At 40.0% G+C, this 22,118-nt stretch overlaps 2 protein-coding genes across 11 annotated transcripts in view; one reads left to right on the top strand and one right to left on the bottom strand.

Moving 5' to 3' along the window:
* Positions 1–22,118, bottom strand: part of enah (ENAH actin regulator) — a 62,713-nt gene that overhangs the window by 30,121 nt on the left and 10,474 nt on the right. For 2 of the 9 annotated variants that reach the window (XM_077711422.1, XM_077711429.1), the window contains exons 1-3: positions 10,404–10,544; positions 6,943–7,108; positions 5,549–5,726 (exon numbers count right to left, since the gene is read on the bottom strand). In XM_077711422.1, the coding sequence (XP_077567548.1) occupies positions 5,549–5,726; positions 6,943–7,108; positions 10,404–10,504 (445 nt within the window). In that variant the 5' untranslated portion in view covers positions 10,505–10,544. Of the gene's footprint in view, positions 1–5,548; positions 5,727–6,942; positions 7,109–10,403; positions 10,549–10,590; positions 10,734–21,300; positions 21,436–22,118 lie in introns of those variants that run through there. The other 7 variants (XM_077711424.1, XM_077711425.1, XM_077711421.1 and 4 more) reach the window with 6 other exon arrangements.
* Positions 13,692–16,934, top strand: LOC144192433 (alpha-2-HS-glycoprotein-like). 2 transcript variants are annotated; one of them, XM_077711526.1, is made up of 8 exons: positions 13,692–13,963; positions 14,042–14,152; positions 14,226–14,310; positions 14,373–14,542; positions 14,606–14,722; positions 14,792–14,872; positions 14,940–15,079; positions 16,907–16,934. In XM_077711526.1, the coding sequence occupies exons 1-8, from the start codon at positions 13,757–13,759 to the stop codon at positions 16,917–16,919; spliced, it is 924 nt and encodes a 307-aa protein (XP_077567652.1). In that variant the 5' UTR covers positions 13,692–13,756; the 3' UTR covers positions 16,920–16,934. The 2 variants fall into 2 exon arrangements, with proteins under 2 accessions (XP_077567652.1, XP_077567653.1); XM_077711527.1 differs by lacking the exon at positions 16,907–16,934 and having other exon boundaries at positions 14,940–15,113.

Genomic DNA, 22,118 nt, shown 5'->3' with positions numbered 1-22,118 from the left:
GTCAGAAATATGCCTTCATAATCAGTTCTGCAGGCTCTCCTGCATTAAACAAGTGTCAATAAGACTGTTGTTTTAAACAATCAGAATTCGATTTGGTGACACAAAGGCCAAAGGATACGTCATTGCCTTCTTGTAGGCGTAGGGATACGTCATTGCCTTCTCACAGGCGTAGGGATACGTCATCGCTTTCACCAACTATGATTGGGTTGATTGAGAGGACTAGCCAGAGCTACCAAATTGTATCTGGAGCAAGCTGCACAAGCAAATATATTGTTGTGTTGATTTAATAGTGGTATTGTCAACCCGCAATGGCCAAAGGAGGAGAAGAAATGGATTTGTTTGCAGATTTACTGTCAAAGCCATTTTCAAGATGGACTTTTCAAGTATAGCTGGACATCATTACGAAAGGTCTGACAACTCCAAAGCAAGCAAGCCTGTCACAACTGGGAACAAACATTTTCAGCACTAAATCGAATAAAAACCTTATGCCAGAAATACGACTGGACAGGCTCTTTTTTTGGCATTAGCTTCGATGGCGATAGAAAAGAAGGAGGAAAGAAAGGAGGATGGATTTTGTATACAAATAAAAATAATTTTTGGTGAGTAAAATATGGTTATATTCCATAAATAAGATTTCAATTGTATGTGGTTATTATTGATGTTTTTCTTTATGTGTCGCAGCTGTAGCTTTATAGACATTAAATCATTTTTGAGTGTTGGATTGATTCAGACATAGCACTGAAAGCGTCGGTTTGAAATTCACGACCAGCCTCTGCATTGGATAGATAATGGGAAGGATACATAGCTAATGTCCTTCTGGAAATACACTGACCATTTTGCCAAAATGGCCAGCCTCTGATTTGGTAATTATGTTAACAAATTTCCCAATAATGGAAAATAATGCCAGATCGCTGTTGTAAACAAACTGGTGACAGTGTGATGGGACATAGATCCTAAGTGGAAAATAAAAATAATGGAGGAAAAGAGGATTAAACATTTCTTGAAATGAATACTTTATATTCAGTACCAATGCAGAAGTTGTCGAACAAAAAGAGCATAACGTCCGCTGGCTTGTCCGCAGCCAAGAAAGATATGCTACATTTACAGATGAATACCCAGTTGTAAAAGAGAGAAAAAGTATGATTGCATTACTTCTGGAGAAATTATAGGAGAGCAAAAATAGACTCAATTTGGTTGCAAACTGGGAGATAAAGCGTGCAAAACTGTTTACAGATGGCTAGGACACGATATGCATGTTTCATTTTTCTGTGGTTTTGACAAATCTACTAAATAAAAATGGCATCCGAAATTGAATTTCTTTATAGCACTTCTTTAATTTCATCAAAGCAATGAAACATAATTAATTATTATTGAATTTAAGTTCAATTTGAGGCATCTTTGTACAACAGAGCATTCACACGAATGCGGTGCCAAGGACATAAACATTTAAATATCAATGCTCATGATGTATTCGTAGCCAACCAAGTCATTTTGATAGGCTAACATAGATACATACAGCATGTGTTGTGTTAATTATTTCTTTTTTTTTGCAGTTCCTGACACATTTGTTCTTTTCCAACATGGCTCTTTCAACATCTTGGTTTGTCGACCCCTCATTTACTGTGATCTTTCACCACTTGGCAGCTTCAACATTCGCAGTTTTTTGAAGTATGAAAAAAGTTCATAAAAATGTCAAAATCGACGCTGAAACCTGCAAGTGGAAGACGGAAAGAAAACAGACGGTAAAAAATGGCGGAAGTCAGGGCACCGCTTTATCTTCGGTACTGAAATGGGTTGCACTCAGCGCAGGAGAAGAAGGGAATTTTAACCGTAGAAGAATGATGTGCCGATAATACAAACAGCATCATGCCTTTTCTTTGGATTGCATTCATTTTGCATCGTACACAGAAAGTCTATTCACCGAGCCTCTTGCAACATTGTATGGATTTTGGCGTTGAAAATGCTACGTCGTTAATCTACAAGTTTGACCGTAAGAACAAAGTCTTGCTGCCAGTCTGGTATACTGGATGGGCAACCGGAAAGCCTGGATCACGAGAACATTCACAATGGACTGGTTCTTAAACTGTTTCATCCCGAATGCGATGCTGTACTTCACTGAAAGGGGGCTACCCTCCAAGGACTGGACTGCGCAGGAGGACTTGGACTAAAACTCCCATTAACCTGTTTTCTGTATGAAATATACAAAATATCATAAATAGCAAAGAGCCACATTGATTTTGGCCAGGAAAGCTGCTTGTGAGCCATGTGCGCCTAATCTAGTTTATACATTGTATATTTCCTGCTGACTTTATGTTGCATGAATGGCAGTCTTCTAAAAGAAAAAAACAATCCTGGAGTGGAATGTAAAAATACAAGGTCAAAGAGATTTAGTTTACATATCTGCAAAGAGTTCGTGTGGGACCACTGGGGTGAAGGGCAGGGTCAATGTGTTTCTTTTTTACTTAACCACCTACGTAATGAGCAGAGAAACAATCTGTCATCGAGCCTGCCAATCCCCACAATGTGTTTGGGTTGCCTATGTCACTGAATAGGTATTGGAAACAGAGTGGCAAAAGTATGTAAGCATGACTCATAACATTCGTTCGCTATTCGGTAGAAGCTTTGGTCCAAATTCTCTGACAGTATTCTGAGTGTGAACATTTTTAACATGACATTGTCAGGAAGTAAGCACAGTAACTCAAAACACACACACAGATGGAACTAGTAAAGCTTAAGTAAGACAAAGGAAATTCCACCTGTCTTTACGCTGCCACGGTTACACTTGTGTATTAATTTAGACCGTAAAGCATATACAGCTGAATTATAATGTGATGTTCCAAATGTCATATTTGCCTCGTAACATCATAGCATCCGAGATATGCAAAATATGACTGCATAAATAGAGATGGATGTTTCTGGAATCTGGGGAATGGGCCCTTGACTTCTCCACAGTTTTCCCAATATAAAATTGATCCTTGAGTTCTATTAATAACTATTGCATTGGAAAATGGATTCCCTGGCACATAAAGAATCCAGTCTAAAATTGGCCTCTTGCTATTCCCATCTATTTTCTCAATGTATCTCTGTCAGTGAATGAACTTTCTTTCATTCTTCCATTCAATTGCTGAACCACTTAATCGCAGGGTGAGGGGTTCACCTTGAATCTGTGCAAACGCACTAATACTTTCTTCATTCTGATTGTTGAACATTCAGAATCCGAAATATTGGCCGGCATCCTGCAGTTTCTCAATATCTCTGGAATTTCAATTGACTTGCTGACGCGCTATATTTACATAGTAAAAAAGCGGACGTGTGAAAGGAGAGTGCGTGTGCGCATATCATGCTTAAAGCCTGACAATATTAAAGTAAATAATAAAATAAAGCAGTCGATGATGTGTTCGTCTGCTACCAGTGACTTAGAATTTACCAATTAGATAGACCGAAATGGGTAAAACGATATCAGTTTTACAAAGAACATTTATCTTTTTTTTTTAATTCCCATACAAAGGTTCCTATACGGCGTACACAATTTGAAAAATTCAGAAAAAACAGGTATGACAGGTATGTGTTATACCTCAAAGAACTGGCGAAGCTATGCCCCTAATTGCACTTTTCAACCAACAAGACATTACTCCATTATGTAAACACAACAACTCTGGCATGAGGGAAGACTCAAGAATAAATGCATGTAATTCCCTAAACATATGTATAGATTTACCAAACTAGCTGAATAGATATGTCATAAGTCCAATGCATTTGCTTCACAACTCGTCAGGTTACATGTGAACAAACACATACTAAACACTCACTTCAAGATTAATTAGAAGGTAGGATTATTTGAATGGGCGGCCAAGCGGATGAGTGGTTGGCGTCTCGGCCTCACAGTGGGAAACCTGGGTTTAAATCCACCCGTCTAGAGTTTGCATGTTGCCTGTGTGGGATTTCTGCGGGTACTCCAGTTTCCTCCCACATTCCAAAGACATGCATGGTTGGCTTATTGGTCACTGCAAATGGCCCTTAGGTATGGGTGAGCATGAATGGTTGTATGTCTCCTTGTGCCCTGCGATTGGCTGGCCACCTATTTAGGGTTTCCCCCGCCTCTGGCCCGAAGTCAGCTGGGATAGGCTCCAGAACCCTCTGCGACCAAAGCGGTTCAGAAAATGAGATGAGATTATTAGAGGATAAAAGACTCGCTGTAGAAATAGTGGACGAGCATTATAAAGAGGAGAAGCCAGGGGGCACAATGGGTCATGAGCAGTCTTTGGAGCCATAATTACTGTATATCCTCTCATTGGAGAGACGGAGTATTCTAAAAAGTATTACCAGATGATTAATCTATGTTGAAACCAAAGCACAGGGACATTTTTAACAATTGCAAAAGAGACAGTATTACAAGGTCAAGGTTTCTTAACCCTTAAATAATTTCTGCATGGCAACAAATCTATATTCAGGAATGCAGCTAGAGTATGAGACAATGTAATGAGTGCATGAGTCATAAAGCAAGGCTAATGTGTATCACCAAGGTCACAGCCAGGGAATATTTGTAACATAATTTAGTACAACGATGAATACCACAGTGCTTCAAATGTGTGAGTGCTGACCAGCAAGCTCTTAGCATGAGATCATTCCTGTGTGCAGATATTTTTAAATACTAAGATATGTTATTACAGTTGTTACGCAGCAACTTACTGACGTAGCCCATCTTTTATTAACCATTTATCTCAGTAGGACACTGAACTTTCACTGAACACTCTCCTGGTAGCAATTTATAACTCTGTCTAGCATGGAAACAATTAATTATACCCACTTTAAACAGCATCGGGACATCACATTCAAAATGTTCTGGAGTATTTATTGCAGAGTATCCAACCCGCGAATGCCACGTCTTCCAAATCCAACACTCCATAGTTTTTATTCCTAAAGTTTAACTACTGTGTACGGCCTGGTGGCGCGAGTGGTTAGTGCATCAGCCTCACAGCTCTGGGGTCCTAGGTTCAAATCCAAGTCAGTTCACCTGAGTTTGCTTGTGTGGGTTTCCACTGGGTACTCCAGGTTCCTCCCACATTCCAAAAACATGTATGGTAGGCTGATTGGACACTTTACCCCTAGATATGGGTGTGAGAGTGCATAGTTATCTATCTCGGGCACCCCCCGTGCGCCTAATAAGGATAATGTGGTTCAGAAAATGAGTTGAGATGGGCTGAGTTTAACTTTTTATTTTATCTGGTTATCTTCCCAGGTAATTTCACTTCAGGTGTTGCAACCAGGCCATGACGTCATCAATGCGATTCCTGAACTCTAACCATGTTATTGACCATTTCTTTGATGCAAATACTAATTCTTTTTGAATATTTTGTTTCCACCTCTTGTAAAATGATGTAATTTATAATTTTAACTTAATATCTTTAAATTTTTTATTTATTTTTTTCCTGAAAAAAATCTGCGACGCTCTGAGTCCGCGATAGCTGAAGCGTGAAGTAGCGAGGGAACACTGTACTATGCCCTTACACATGCACACACGCACACACACGAACAATGGTGAAGCTACCTGTCTCCTGGGAGTTCAAGACTTCAAGGGCATGCATCATGGCACTGGCAAATACATTGGCATCCTCCTTGCTGCCAAAATTAAGGCCGTAGACCTGCCGAGCATCCCGCCACTGATGAAAGGTCTGTGTGGCCTGATTGTACTTCAACCCCTTAGGAATGGCACAGTTTATCACCACCTGAAAAGGGAAGGAGATAAGAAAGATGCTCTCTATATCAACAGGTTGCTGAGAGTTTGTTTACAAATAAACCTCTAATAATTGTAAATATAATGTTTAAATACAATAACTGACTCCGCTTACCACCATGCACATCTAGCCGGATCAAAATGAGAACAGGTTAATGGGAAAATAGTACCTTTGATAACATGGTTGTGAACGCGAAGCTGCATGTCGCTGAATGGTCTGGCCTTCAAGATCTGGACTTTGCAGGGGGACATGGCCTAAAACTCCTATTAACTGTTTTTAATTATTTATGTCAAGTTCCTCAGAGATTAACTATTTTCACTGTATGTACAGTATTTAAAGTATTTATTTTAAATATAGATTATATTTATATATTAATTCATTGTCATTTTATATGCTTATAACTCTAATATTTAATGAATAAACTTCTTGATAATTGTACTTGTGTACTTGTATAGGTGGGAAAATGTAGTATGGTAGTAAATAATAGGGGCGATCCTACTTTGCGGTTTGTCGATTATCACGGCCATTCCTGGTCTACATTATCATATATAATCTTACATGTATATGTTCATTAACATGATCATTATTTTTCCAAAATGGCCGCACCTGTAGGTGCAACGTTCAACGGCTCTCTCTACTTGTGCACTCTTTCAATGTGATTTTTGTTTCGTCAAAACCATACTTTGAATTCAGCTATAACCGTTTAGACAAGAAGCGCGCCCATGGTTTTTTATCGGGTTTGGTTGGCGAAAGAGTATAAACAAAGTGTTGTCAGAGCTTGCTCTTACAAATAAATTCCCAAGTTGTAGAGTCACACAGTAACATCATAAGGGTACGTGGAACTACAGTGTTTGATACACCATATTTGGTAAAAAAAAAATTACCCATAGCTTTATCGGTAACCAGCAATAAATACTTTTTATTTAAGGTCAAATATAACAAAATGACCCTTTGACCCCCAAGGATACACTCATTGTTAAATAATTTTAAATGTAAATAAATGTTTAATCAAATTTATTTTGTCAATAAAATAAAATATGTTGTTTTTGACACACATAAACATGCTGAAACTGTGAACTACCTGAATTAAATGTTTCCCTTGTTGTTGGGGATATTAGGTTTTGAAACACAAACACAATGTAGTTGTATAGCTGAGTTAATTGATCTTTTCACTATATCTAATCAAAAGATACTAGCATGTACTGACCTGATGATCTTGAATCTTACGGCCCACGACACGGAAGGCATTGTTTCCTGTGTGGTGGTAGATGTGGACTCTGCTAAAGCCAGTTGAGCCACCCGCCGGCACCCACTTCTTATTGGCGTCGTCATACACCATAACAGCAGCTCGTGCCTGACAGATACTCTGTTCACTAAAAAGAGAAGAAACCCAAAAGGGAAGAGGTAGAAAATTCATAAACGGTCCTTGAATTCAAATTTTAACGTTTTTAAATTAGCACCTGTACAAAGTTAAACAATTTATTTACTTTGATCTTTCACCACTTCAAAACTCCAATATTCGCGGCTTTAGTTGATTGTTTTTATATGTTAAGTATAAAAAAAATCATAAAAATGGCAAAATTCAAGCTGAAACTCGTAAGTCAACTGGGATGGGCTCCAGTAACCCAAGCAGTAATGAATGTATGGAGTTTAAAGCTAAATATGTCTGACTTCACTGTAGCCCGTGAGAATTATAAAGGAATCCCAGTGTGGATATGTGTAGTTGCACCGTGGCTGGCGACCAGTTCAGGGTTGAGTGTGATTTACGCCCCATGTCAGATTGAATAGGCACTTACTTATTATTCAGTTGAAACATTTGCTAATAGAGGCATGAGAAAATACCCTCTAGTATTCTATTAGTATGAGTCATCTCCACCAGATGGTAGAAGGGGGGAGGGCAGACCAAGAGAGACACGACACATGGTATGATAGCGGGAAAAACACCCCCTGTGTGACAAAACAGGCATCAAGTGGTTCAATAGAGTGGCTAGAAATAATCGCGCAAAATGCAAAGCGATAGTGTGGGAATAAGTGTGGCAGGATAATGAACAGTCCTTTCAGAAAAATAAATATGCATAGTGATTTTGAATAATGAGTGGTGTTTGGCAATGCGGTAAATCAGCTCAATACGCACCGAGTAGGAAATACACCTAAAAAAAATCAAGCTTCAGAGCGATCCATGAAGGATGCTATACAGTGTTTCCAACAATAACATTCACTCTAGTTTGTTAGAAACACAGGTTTATTTATTCCTCTGATTTAAGTCAACATGCCAGAAAACATTGTAGCCTCATAATTACCTAGACCAGGGGTCACCAACCCAAAATATTGAAAGAGCCATATCGGTCGAAAAAAAACAAATACCGTATTCATTTGACTATAACGCACAGCCGTGTATAACGTACACCCATAATTTGTGACAAAAAACAACACCAGTGTAGTGTGCTCGGCGTCATACTGGGTGTATTGACCAAATAACTATAGACTTTTCTAGAGGGAAAATAGTAGAGTCGGGGGCTGCTTGCCGTAGTAGTGAGAGCTGTAGAGGATGGTGTACCCTATCGACTGATTTATTTTATTTTATCGTGATAACAATTTTAGTATTGGTCCATATATAAAGCGCACTGGATTATAAGGCGCCCTGTCTAATTTGGAGCAAATTTAAGACTTTTAAGTGCATCTTGTAGTTGTGAAAATAAGGTAGTTCTTTGCAGGGTGTTTCCAAGGTTCAAAGAGCAGGTTAGGTGTTAAATGGAAGTCTGGTACATTTAACAAGACATTTAATCTCGTCGCCGTTCACACAGTTCACTGTTCACCGTTCGCACTGGGAGCACATTGACAAGCGAGCAACTCTGGACTGGTTTCCGCTGAACACCTCATGGAGTATCTGAGGTAACCAACAAATAGTGCCTACAGATAAACTACTGCATAGGTTCATTGAGTCCGTAATGATACCTGTGTAACAAATTGAAATCCCATTCGAGGGTCATAAAAAAATAATTGTGAAACGGTTACCTGTCCAATGTTTGGATGTTAAGTATTATTTTAAAATAAATAATGCCAACAGACAATGACCCAAACTTACTGCAAATTCTCTGGCTGAATATTAGGCATTGCATATTCTTAAAAAATATGATATTTAGTATAAACCACCCCATTCGTTAAGCCCGCCAAACATCACGGAACTCATCTATCCCTACACTTTTTACAAAAAGCTGGCTACATAACTATACATGGTGCATAATCTTTCATTGTTTCATATCATGTATACATCTATCCATCCACCATTTCAAGAAAATGTGTCATCTCCAGAATCACGGGTGAACTGGAGATAATTGCAGACCACTGCGGCTAAACGGAAGACAACACTCTGGACAACTGACCTTTCACCAAAGCTCCGTTCCCTTTAGTTAAGGTTGCTAAGACGACAAGCATCATGATACAAACAGCACGCAGACTCAAAGGGTTAAGGGCTAATCCTTCCATCCACCCATCCATCCATCCATCCGCCATAACACTACCCACCCACCCATCCATCCATCCATCCATCCATCCTGCCACCCGTCCGTCCGTCTGTCCATCCATCCAAAAACCATACCAAAACACCAACCCACCCATCCTTCCAAGATACCATCCACCCACCCAAAACATTAATGTTTATGAAATGTGTGTTCATGTGTTAGTGTGCTCTCTCTTTTGCCTAGATTTAGCTTCCTCTTGTCCCCCTGCGTTTCAACACGGCTAGATTTTGTAAGTATGTTATTAATTTTAAGATATTAATAAATCATTTTCTTATAATTTTCTCTTATTTTGTTTTTTTTTTTGCATCTTTCATACAAAATTGGGACACTTAGATCAATTTTAAGGGATTCATTTGGTAGTTGTGTGAGGAACGTGGAACAAATTAGGGAATTTACATGTAAAGTACTGCTTTACTTACGATTTTCAACCTACGACAAAAGTTTGGAACCAATTAATTTTGTAATTAGAGATACGACTGTATCACTCTTTACTTCTGAAAAGTAACTTGAACAACAGTTCATCAGCAATTAATTTTGTTAAGGATAAATAAATGAAGTGGCGGGATACTTGATAAATTCACTTTTTGCAGCTTCAGTGCAGTGTTTTTAATTTTCTTCATATTTATATCATGGCTCATTGGTTTTATCACATTGAGGAACACATTCCATACAATTGAGAAATGGTATTATCCAACACGTGAAAAAAATATATGCACCTCCATCCTTCAATCTAGCAATGTTTGCACATGTTAATGTGAGACACCATTTAAATATTTTAGTAACACTAAGCCTAATGTAAACAACAGTTTACCCTGCTATTCATCTGAGTAAATGCGAGAATCATGTATTCATTATGTCAATTGTTGAACATTAAATGTATACAAGCTGTGAAAGGAAGACAACCTGTGAAAAGATTTTTGTCAGAAAGACACAGCCACTTTGTGCTTGTGCTTTCTCACCAAAAAACTGAGGGATAAAAAGCCCAAGTATTTCAAAAAACAATAAACAACAAAAAAAGAATGAATGTCAAAATATCATAAAACCCTACCTAGCAAGTACTGCACATTCAGCAGGAGAAGAGCAACATGAATGGAAAACAAAACAATGAGTCATAGAAAAACAATCTTTGGCAACAACAACAACCTACCGATGGATTTCCTTTTTGGATGCGAGTGCACATCTTTCATTTAGGACGAAAGTGGACGATTTGCAATGGGGACCACAAAACTGGACTTGCATGACCCACATCAAGGTTTGCGCACCGTTATTTTCTAAACCCCCGTCAGCCCAGCTCCCAATCAGTCCTTAGCTCCCGTATCTAATATGGTACTAACCTTTCCCTGGCCTTAAGATGCCACCCTGGCTTCTTTTCGAATATTGTGGGTGATATTCCTGATAATGTAACCATTTCCTTCTTTCTACAAAACCGCTGTCCTCTTCACCATAGCAAGATTCCAGTCATCTTCTCCTGCAGAGTCTAGGAAAACACATTGTATCAGGGGTATTTCCTTACTTATTCATATGTGCCGTGTCAGCAAATCAGCCAGTAAATGAGAAAGTGAGAGAGACATCAAAAGAGTAAGCCGTGATTTCCCACAGCAGTGGAGCTCGTCGACAAACATATACGCTTCATTCCGTCTTGGCTTTCCCACTGCAGTTGTGTCACAAGTCGGGTATCCAGGCAACAGACTCTCGCGCTTTCGGGGCTCTGTGACAGAGGCTATGGGAAAGCTGCTAGGGGGGGAAACACGCAATCGTAAGACCCAGTTGTGCTCATAGATGGAGGTTTCAAGAGATGCTGTCCCTCTATCTCTCACTTTGCTTGATCTCATTAGATTAGTTTTTCATCTTCTGTGTTCCCTCCCTTTCGCCCTTATCTTTGCTTGCACCACATCTGCACGACTGCGCATTATTTCTAACCCGCAAGACACCCACTCAATGCTTGCTCTCTCATTCAAAGAGCAATAAATGTGGTAACAACAAAGAATTATGCATTAGTAATCCAGAATGAATTTGAGAATTCAATGTTGCAAGGCCCAGTTGCCAAGTGGTCACAGCTTCTAGGTCGAGGGTTTGAGCCCAAGTTGGTCCTCACTGTGTGGAGTTTGCATGTTCTCCCTGGGCTGGCATGGGTTTTCTCCAGGTACTCCAGTTTCTTCCCACATACAAAAACATGCTTATTGGGCTGGTTGAACACTCTAAATTGCTAAAAGTGGTGGAAGACATTTTACTAATGTTAATCTCGTCTTTGTTGATATAGTGAATGGTAGATCCATCACTCATTCCAAAATGACGGTGAATGGCAGCGTAAGTTTCCCTTTCCTTGCATTTTCCACTTACTCCTTACAAGTAAGAGTTGAACTAAGATAGACACTGCCCCGTAGTGCCCGGAGAAATACTCTCTAATTGTGACTTGTCTTTTATCGCCATTTCATTTTTGTGGTATTGTTCCTACACTATGAACTTTTCATATACGGTACAGTCATACCTCTACTTACGACTGCCCCTAGGTACGGAATTTTCAGGTTGCAAATTTTTTTTATATAAAAATGAATGACTTGAGATACAAAAAAGATCCAAGTTAGGAAATCCCCCACATAAGTAAATGCATTTACTTATCCATTATTTTATTTTAAAAATATTGTTGTGGATGCATTGATTCAGAACATCAATACCCTCTGCTCTCATTCTATCACATATCATGACAATAAAAGCTTTCAATTCAATTAGCTGTCTCACAACAACCAATATCTATGTTTCAAGATTTACTCTATATACCTGTCCACCTCGGACGGCTTTCGACGAACGGGCTCTTGCAGTATAACGGCCGTGGGGGGAACTATTACAGTGGCGCATGGCACTAAAATAAAATTGTTTTTCCATTGTAATATCCTCATCTTATCTCATTTTCAGAACTGCTTCATCCTCATTCGGGTGGGTAGGGGTGCTGGAGCCTATCCCAGCTGACTCCGGGCCAGAGGCGGGGGACACCCAAAATTGGTGGCCAGCCGATCGCAGGGCACAAGGAGACAGACAACAATACACACTCACACCCATACCAACTTAGAGTGCCCACTCAGCCTACCTTGCATGTTTATGGAATGTGGGAGGAAACCGGAGTACCCGGAGGAGAACAGGACCCCAGAGCTGTGAGGCCGGCTCGCAAATCACTCGCACCACTGGGCTGAAATATCCTTTTTTGGTGTGTTTTTCAGAGGGTGGGGAAAAATTAATCTGTATTTAGTTAATTTCTGTGGGAAACGTTGATTTGAGATAGGAGTAAATCGACATACGAGCTCAGTCCCGAAACGCATTAAGCTCGTATCTCAAGGCAAGATTATATTCGATTTGGTGAATCTATGAGAGTTGCTTTGCGAAGTGGTGAAGTATTACTTTACTCAGGCCGGGATCATGTTGTTGTTTGTTTATAACTGTTGCTTTTAGCCCTTAACTCACTGCCATCAATATTAACAGACGTTAAATATATTTGAACTGGATTTGAACTGAAGGCTGGCAATGAGAGATCTGAATTCAGTGGTGTTGAATGCAAGAGATGCCCAATCCAAATTGGCTGGGAGTTAGGGAGCTTAATTGCGCCGTGTTCTTGGGATCAGGGACATCAGTTAATGAAAATACCAGAGCGGGTGGTACCACACGCTTTGTACACAGATTTAAAATGACAGGATGGGACGGGAAGGGATCACAACCATAGTCCATAGTATGTAAACATAGATGTGCTTTTTTCTAACACTCTAAATAATACATCCAAAAATAAGTGCTTTACCCCAGCTGTATATAGCACCTACTCATTCATAAATCAATCAATGTGGTTTTTAAATGTTTTAAAGCAAGAACCACTTCCAAAAATACTTGGCTCTCCATGCACCAACACTGACGTCATTACACAACCAATTATTTTGACTTGAAATCTTGGCAGAGATTACTTGATTTCTGCCATCGCCCAGCCATAATGGATTACATGTCTTGAACCGTCAATGGCACGGTACCCTTAGCCTTCACTGCCAGTCCTCCCAGAACTGCCAACAATAGGAGGCAGTAGATGGATATTCGCATATTTGAGTATAGAGGATATATAATTAAATGTATTTCTATTTTTTTCTTTTCTAATTTTTGAATTGCTAAAATTCAAATCCTACCTTGTACTGCATTTTTAAGGACATGTATTTTTTCAATGTCCAAAGGTAATTCTTGAAGCAATATATCAGTTTTGAAAAATTCCTTTGTTCACAGATTTTTACATTATTTTTGCCTTAAAACGAAATAATTTCTCTTATTTGAAAAACAACCCAACATTCCTGAGTTGATTTTCCCTCCAGTGCACAGCTGAGTCCAGCAAAAAGAAACCATTAATTAGGCAGCAGGTGTCAGGCGTTATCCTCCTCTGTGATTGGTCATCTCAGCTCCCGGCCTCCTTAAAAACTGTGTGCCATTTCTATTATAGGGTTTTTTTGCTCCCTCAAACTTTCAGTTGGTGTCATCATGCTTGTCCAACCCCTCGGTGCCCTTCTATTTTTTATCCTGGCTCTTCCTCGTCTCCTGGTGTCCACTCTGCCTGTATCTAAGGTCACTTGTGATGAGGTCAGCTTGAATGTTACAGTGACCTTGGCTTTGCAAGTTATCAACAAACATCAGAAGCATGGCTTCAAGTTCAAGCTCCAGGAGGTCCAGAGCAGCAAATATGAACAAGTAAATTGTTTTGTTCCCCTTTGAAAATCTTTTGATTTGTCTCAATCTTCAAAAAAAAAAAAAAACATCTGTTTTTAGTTTTCTGGTGCTTGCCACATTGATTTGAATTTGAAGTTGGTACAGACAAAATGTCATTTCACCAACCCCAAACCTCACCAGCAGTGTGAACTGTGGCAACGGGAAGAAAGGGTAAGTAGTTTGTTTATTTAACTTGCCTTGTTTCACCTCCTTTGGTATTTTTAATTGTGATGTACATTTTTAGGGTACATTGGCCACATGCAGTGTGGCGTTTTGGGTTATTTGGAGCAAGGCCAGAATCACTAAATATGAGTGCAACACCAGACCAGGTCACCAGAAACTCAAGGTCATATCTGCTTAAGGCTGTGCTAATATATTTCTCTGGTTGCAGAGCGCACCAATGATGAAATCCAGATGATTTGTCCTTCCTGCCCCAAGCTGTTGCCTCTGGATGATCCAACAGGTGTTAGTGCAGTGGAGCAGGCAGTGCTCAGTTTCAACCAGATGAGCAAGGAACCCAGTTACTTTGCCCTGATGGAAGTGGCTCGGCTGACTGCCAAGGTCCTTCGCCGTTTTCTCTGCTGCATCACATGCCTTTTTTAAATGTATCCTTGTCTTTCCCAGACCTCAATGGCCATTGGTACCATTACCTCACTGAAGTTTGCCTTGGTGGAGACCACATGTCCCAGAGAGGCCAGGAACACTCTGGTGACTTGCATACCTCTCTGCCCAGAGAGAGCTGTGAGTATTTCCTCTTGTTTTGGGGCCTCCTATAGTGTGGTGAAAATAAATATTTTTTTCCTCTCTTAGCATCATGTCTTCTGCCAAACTGCCTACTACAATGCTCACAATCAAGTGGGAGAATTGGATTGTGAAATGTATCCTCCTAAGGTAAGGAAGAGATGCAAAATACCGGGAGACTCTTGACTCTTTTTTTTTTTTTTTTTTTTTCCTGCAGAATTTGGAACTGCTCCCAGTGGGTGCTGCAGAACCAGTGTGTGGGCCCTTGTTCCACCAGAGTCCAGAAGCTTGTGTTTGCAAGGCCAAGCTGCGCACTACTGAGGAGTCGATCCACCAGATTTGCCCTTTCCCACTCAAGTAATGGTGTTGCTAATTAAAAAAGTACCCCCTACTCTTTTCCTTCCTTCATACATTTGAAACCAAACTACTTTTAATCATATTTCTCCTGGAGGGTAAAGAAGCAAGGATTTGAAACGCCTAAAGATGACTTTTCTAGCTAAATGCTGACTTGTTGTGTATGCTCATGGTCCCTTCCAACTTCATGGCTTACCAATTGGTTTCCCTTAACATTAATCTATAACTTCAACTGATTAGTTATAATGACATAGTATAATATCCAAATCTTGAATTAGTCACCAATCAAAAAAACTATTTATTTTGTGTGGCTGGCCATTTTGCCTCGTAAATGACTAAATTGTATTTTCTTTGACATCTTAACAGAGTTCCAAGACAAATTTTGAATCTTAACATTTGGAATGTTTTGCCATTCAGTATGATGGGTGTGTTGGAAATGAGTAGAAGTTTTATACAGTACCAAATTTGGACAGGATCAAGTAAATTGTCACAATTTCACAATTGTCCAAAATTGTTCTTTCGATTGATCTTTATGCTTCAGTGGGGTATGCACACAGGTATATTACCAGCTGTAAAATTCCTATTAAATCAACACTAACATGTAAACTAAAAACTATGACAATGGCAATTTAGAGTGCCCAACCAACCTGCCATAAATGTCTTTGGAATGTGGTAAGAAACCAGAACACCCAGAGGAAACCTGTCAGGAGTGGCTGGATTGCCTTTCCTGGCATGACGTCACGATAACTATCAGCTGTCACTAATTACGTGATTAGATTATTTTTGGTATTTAAGCATTATGATTTTCTGTGGACGCCGTCGGATCGTTCTGGTTTCGTCCTGGTTTCGTTTCCTGTTTTTCCTCTTAGTCATCGCCGTTCCATTGATGCCATGCCGCATCTTCATTTCGTTTGTCACGAGAGATCAAGCTAAGGGTCGGATCGTGCTGTTACGATCGAGCCGCGTAGTGCGACGCGATCGTAGGGGAAGTTGAACCCAGTTGCAGAGTCGCCGAAGTAAATGGAAAGGTGAGGCAGATCTGTAGCTCTTGTAGGTTAATTTAATAAACGTGGTAACATAACATAAACAACTTAGCTTGATCTCTCGTGACAAACGGAATGAACATGCGGCGTGGCGTCAATGGAAACGGCCATGACTAAGAGGATAAACAGGAAACGAAACCAGGACGAAACCAGAACGATTCGACGGCGTCCACAGGAAATCATAATGCTTAAATACCAAAAATAATCTAATCACGTAATTAGTGACAGCTGATAGTTATCGTGACGTCATGCCAGGAAAGGCAATCCAGCCACTCCTGACAAAACCCATGCATGGAGAACATGCAAACTCCACAGGTCGAGCGACCTAGATTTGAACCCAGGACACCAAAACAGTAACACCGACGCGCTAACCACTCAACCCCCTGGGTGCCCTCTCTTGGCTCTCTCATGCTGATAATGGTGTTTTTGAATGGTAGTTGAGATTTTTGTTTTGTTTGTTTTTATGTATGAAATGCAGCATTTTACCCTAATATGAATGTTCCATTAATTATAAAATTATATTTTAAGTTTAGATTAAGTATTTATAAATAATGTGTTTCTGGGACTATTAGGCACAAAGTTGTTGAGACTAGGGATACCAGACCAATTCTGCAAAAAGCATTAGGTCCTGGTCTTTGTTGCAACTGATCCAGCGCTGACAGTTTAATCAAGGAGGTGTCTTCTAAACTAAGTATCACCTCACTGCAATCAACTGAACACACTACAAAAGATATCTTCTTGCATGTCTTTATTTAACATAACTGCAAGTGTTTTTTTATGGTTTCAGAGCACACCAATGAGGAGATCCACACGATTAGTTCTTTCTGACAAAAGTTGTGACCTCTGGAATACCCAACGGGGGTGAGGGCAGTAGAGCAGGCAGTGGTCTGCTTCAACCAGAAGAGCGAATACCAAAGTTACTTCACCCTGATGGAAGTGGCTCAGTTGACTTGAATGGTGCAACTGTCTTAAGGTGTTGAATTGATTTTGTTTCTGATCTTTTTCTTGTCCTTCTCAGAATGTGGAAATCATTGGCACCATTACATTGCTCAAGTTTGCCCTGGGAAAGACCACGTTCCCCAAAGACTCCCCAAAGCACTCTGGTGACCTGCACTCCTCGCTGCCTGACCGGAGCTCCCAACACTTGTGAATTTTGAGTTATTTGGTGAAATTGAATGCTTGCTTCTGCTCCTAAATTTGCTTTTTTTTATTTGTCTGCCCCCTTTTAGAATCATGTCTTTTGCCACACTGCTTACTACAATCAAGTGGGAGAACTGGATTGTGAAGTATATCCACCAAAAGTAAATGTCATGTCCATGAGTGTGGGGCCTGTATGGCAGACTAAACAGAATCTTCAGGAGAAATTAATTTATTCATCTTTCTAATAATCATGTATTTCCAGGAAAGCCAGCCTAACACTAATTAGGGCACAGGTGAAGGATTTTTTTCCATTATGTGATTACTGAGTTGTTACAGTGAAAGGGTCACTACATCAATCCCAAACCTCACCAGGACTTGAATTGTGGCAAAGAAATGAAGGGATAAGCTATTGACTATAACTCTTCACTTACTTCCATTTGCTGCCTTTCTAAAGGTTTTTGTTGTGCGATGAGGGTGTGATGACTCCCTGCAGTGTAGAGTTTTGGGTTATGTTGAGATTTGCTAAAATTATCAAATATGATTGCACCACCTGGTCATATGCCACGCCAGTGTTTTTTTTCTGGTTGAACACCAATGATAAGATCCACATGATTCTCCCTTCCCTACCCCGAGTTGTTACCTCTGGAATACCAAATGGGGGGTTTAACCGGAAGAGGGAACACCAAAGTTACTTCACCTTGTTGGAAGTACCTCGGCGGACTAGACTGGTGTAACTGGTTTTCAATGTGCGGCTTAGTTTGTAATCAGTTCCTTGTTCTCAGAATGTGGTGACCATCGACACCCTTACTTGGCTGAAGTTCACCCTGGTAGAGACCAGGTTCCCCAGAGAAGGCAGGGACATTCTGGTGACCTGCACTTCTCGCTGCCTGGCCCAGTGTTGTTTCCACATTTTATGATTTCTAGGACATTTGCTACATTTAAGTTGATGCTTGGCCACTGATCACCAACAACCAATAAGTTCCAATAATTTTTCTTGAGTTGCATTCATTCATTCCTTCATCTTCCATATCGCCCATCCTCGAAAGAGTTGCGGGGGTTGATGGAGTCTAACCCAGCTGTCCTTGGGCAAAAGGCAGACTACACCGTAGACTGGTCACCACTCAGTTTTAGGACACAGATTGACAAACGACCATCTGCACTCCCAATCATACCGCCACCAGCAGGAGTCGAGCCCGCACCTGCCCACATCGAAGTTAGGTGAGTGAACCTCTACACCACGAGCTTGGTTTCTTGAGTTTAATAATTTAGTCATTTTAACAGGCTATATGGTAATCCCTCGAATTTTGCAGATAATGTTGAACAGACATCGCCGCGATAATCGAAAAACCCTGAAGTAGGATAAGCAGTACAAATATAATTAGATAGCCCTGTTCAAAATCGAAATAAAATACATTTTCCAAGAGTTGAATCGGGACTCGGTATCGGATTCTTAAAAACAATTGACTCGGCCTCGCATGCAAAAATACATGATCGGGACATGGTGTAAAGTAGCTGCAATAACCATCTGCATTCAGCAGAACAGATGACGTGAGGGAGGATTTGAGCAGGTGGAGGAGCAAAGAACATCCTGAGCAATTTGCATCATTTATCAAAACGATGCGTGCTAATATTGTCACATGAGACATTAATTCATCTTCCGTAGCTCGCATCCTTGTAAATTTTACGGGGGTTGCTGGAGCCTGTCCGAGCTGACTTGGGCAGCCTACACCGTAGACTGGTGGTCAGTCAGCTGTGGAGCACAGAGATAGACAAACACTCATACTCACAATCACACCGCCACCGAGTGGAAATCAAAACCAGACAGCACACAGAAAAGTCACATGGGAGAGGGAAACTATTATTATATAGGCACAATATGGAAAACTCAATTCATTCATCTTCTGTACCCCTTACTCATACAAGGGCTGCGGGTGGTGCTGGAGCCTATCTCAGGGAACCACTGCCAGCAGGCGGGGGAGGTGTTTTGTCAAAACCTATTTTAAGTGTCTGTGTAAATACATTTGTCAGAGATGATTCTCTCATTGCAGACTACTGTTGCACCAACACATCATCAGGAAATTCTCAACATATGTATGAGACACAGTGGCACCTATATTAGTTTTTCCTGTCTTCATATTGTCCATAAAATTTCAATATTTTCCAGCTTCTCTCATTTTCTTAACTATTATTTCTCAGCATGTTTTCTGGATTCACACTCCCTCCTTCCTAGTTGCTGAGCCCTCATTCCTTTGAAAAAGCCTGGCTTATTTAGTAAGTGATAATCACATCTTCACAAGCAGCCAATCGTATTCAGAGTTGCAGCAGGACTTTTTAAATAATAATAATAATAATAATAAATCTTATTACAGGGTACAGACAACTACGGCGTTTTTTAAAATGTTGACTTTTTAAAAACACCCTAACATTCAAAATAGTCGTCTTTAAATGCCAAATCACCACACATGTACATGACTGTCCATTAATAGTGTAATTTAACAGCTTGATGATAAAGCACCATATTTGCATAAATCAATTTAACCTTCTTTCAACGTGACTCTTAAAACAAGAAAAGCAGGCTTTAAGAGTACATGCCAGAGACTATTGATTAAAATATCTCATTCCTGTTCAAATTTGTGAGGAAACTGATGACTTTAATCAACAGCTGCAATTTGAGAAAAACCCTGGAATGTTGTTTCCCGGCATTAGCTTGCTCCAAAATATCTAACATCACACACCGATGCGTCCTACATCTCAGGGGAAAAGAACAAATAGGTTCCATATCAGGTGACAAACAGGTGCACCAAAACAATGAGGCATTGACAAATGATGACAAACCTATTGCTCACAGTCAACAAGTGGCGAGAAATGTAAGGATTGTGTGCTTTGATAATAATTATTTCACTCGTTTATCAATTATTCTCCAAAGACTTGTTTCTTTCGGGGACAATTTAATTTATATGATTAGATTAAGACTGACTTTTTTCAAAGAAGCGTATTGTAGTACAGTAATATCTTGACATATGACAGCCCCAACATACGAAAAATTTGATATACGCGTAAAACACTGAGCAAATATTTGCTTTGAGATACGAGACAAATTTTGAGATACGAAACTACTAAGACAGACAGCCAGGTGGCCGAGACGCAAAAGGTTGCTTATGATGACAGCGCACTGTCTTTCTCGCCGCATCTCCCTCGTGTGGAAATATCTGCAAGCACTGGGCGGAGCGTTTAGCGAGCAAGCTGGTCAGTTGTTCTTAACTTTAAATTTGTTCTTAAAAAGTAAATTTCATGGACACCTCTTGAGCTCCATGAAAATGTGACTAAAATACCTCTTTAAGAATATTTCATAGATCATTAAGCTGCGAAGTCTCCAAAGTACATCACTAAGTGGATTTACATGCTTTTCAGACATTGAAACATTGAAAAAGATTAAGGTCAGAACTCATATAATTTAGTTGAAGCCCACAAATATTACACATACATTAGTCTCTCCATAACCAAAGAAAACTTTTGATGTGTTTTCTCTTCGGCACAATTCCTTTAGGAGATTAGAGCAACTTCAGAAGCAGTGAAGAATAAAAACAACTCTTATCACCACATGTTGTGATGAAACCTAACATGCACCAAGATGTACAAGAAGAAGAATCTTCCTCTGATTGCACTCAGAGAATTAGAACAGTCACAGCTGTTCTATAAATATAAATAGTCCCCATCTGGGGAGAGAAGCCCTTTAAGACAGGGGCTGCAATTAATGAATGAATAGATGATGGCACTTAAGGCTAAGGTTAGTCACTCAACTGAGTAAAAAGGGGTGAAACAATCGGACAAAAGTACAGTGAGACTAGTAGCTGTGGAAAAGCTAGATCAGTAATCTTCGATCATAAGGCAGCACTGTGAACCAGAATTACATTGTTAAATTTGTAGAAGGTGTAGAAGTGTGTCATTTATAAATTGCTGAATCCTTAATTCAACCAGATTTATATTAGAATGTGACCCTGACACCAAATAATAACTCCGATTGAACAACTACAAACTTACGAGTCACGAGTCATCTTGGCAACAACAATCCGTGAATCCAGTCCCGCCTTCCAAAGAGTTATGTTAGAAATACTTGTTCTGATTATTGAGATCTCCGCTTTCCCCACAGACTGCTCGGACTCTTGGAAAACTGACTGGCTGACTTCAGAGGGCAGTTTAGACCGACAGTGACAGTGGGAGGGCACCAGCCTACCCACAATGCCAGCTGGAGTCTTTACCCAACTAGTACACTCACCTACCTCACTGGAGGCCGGGCTAAAAGTAGAGTGGCTGAGGGAGGGGGAACTTTGGGGTGCAATTGGTGTACAGCTAGGGGGCTGTGAAATTCTTCATCAGAATGTATCTCTCCTCTTCACCAAAAATAGATATCATAACGTGTGCGCATCAACAGATAGGATTATCCGGGGGATTTGTAGGGAGCCATGAGCACAAGGTCTCGTCATTCCGTCCAGATGATGACATTTTTATAGAACAAAAGGAAACAATTGATCATGCCATCATTTTTGAAAGTGGTTTAGGAGACTGATTTGGACATGTAAAATGATACACCTCTGCTTATGAATGCCTTTAGGTGCAAAATTTGCAGGTAATGAAAGCTTTTTATATGCAAATGAGTGCCTCAAGATAAGAAAAATGTCCAAGTTCCGAAAACCCCCAAAAAGTAAATGCTTTCGATATTCGTGATTTTATTTTGAAAATGTTAAAAAACTGGATATCTTGATTCTCGCTTTCTAAGTACACCATATACTGGGCTCTCACAACAACCATTATTATAAATTAAGAAAGTCATAATCGCTTCGTCTGTTTTGTTTCCTGCC

Source organism: Stigmatopora nigra, unplaced genomic scaffold (assembly GCF_051989575.1).
Source record: "Stigmatopora nigra isolate UIUO_SnigA unplaced genomic scaffold, RoL_Snig_1.1 HiC_scaffold_26, whole genome shotgun sequence".
NCBI classification, from domain to species: domain Eukaryota; kingdom Metazoa; phylum Chordata; class Actinopteri; order Syngnathiformes; family Syngnathidae; genus Stigmatopora; species Stigmatopora nigra.
This window is presented reverse-complemented; position numbering and strand designations above follow the sequence as displayed.

Coding starts and splice junctions, on each gene's coding strand:
- LOC144192433 (XM_077711526.1), top strand. CDS start 13,757: ATGCTTGTCCAACCCCTCGGTGCCCTTCTATTTTTTATCCTGGCTCTT. Junction 14,543..14,605: donor TGGCTCGGCTGACTGCCAAG/GTCCTTCGCCGT, acceptor TGTCTTTCCCAG/ACCTCAATGGCCATTGGTAC. Junction 14,873..14,939: donor GTGAAATGTATCCTCCTAAG/GTAAGGAAGAGA, acceptor TTTTTCCTGCAG/AATTTGGAACTGCTCCCAGT.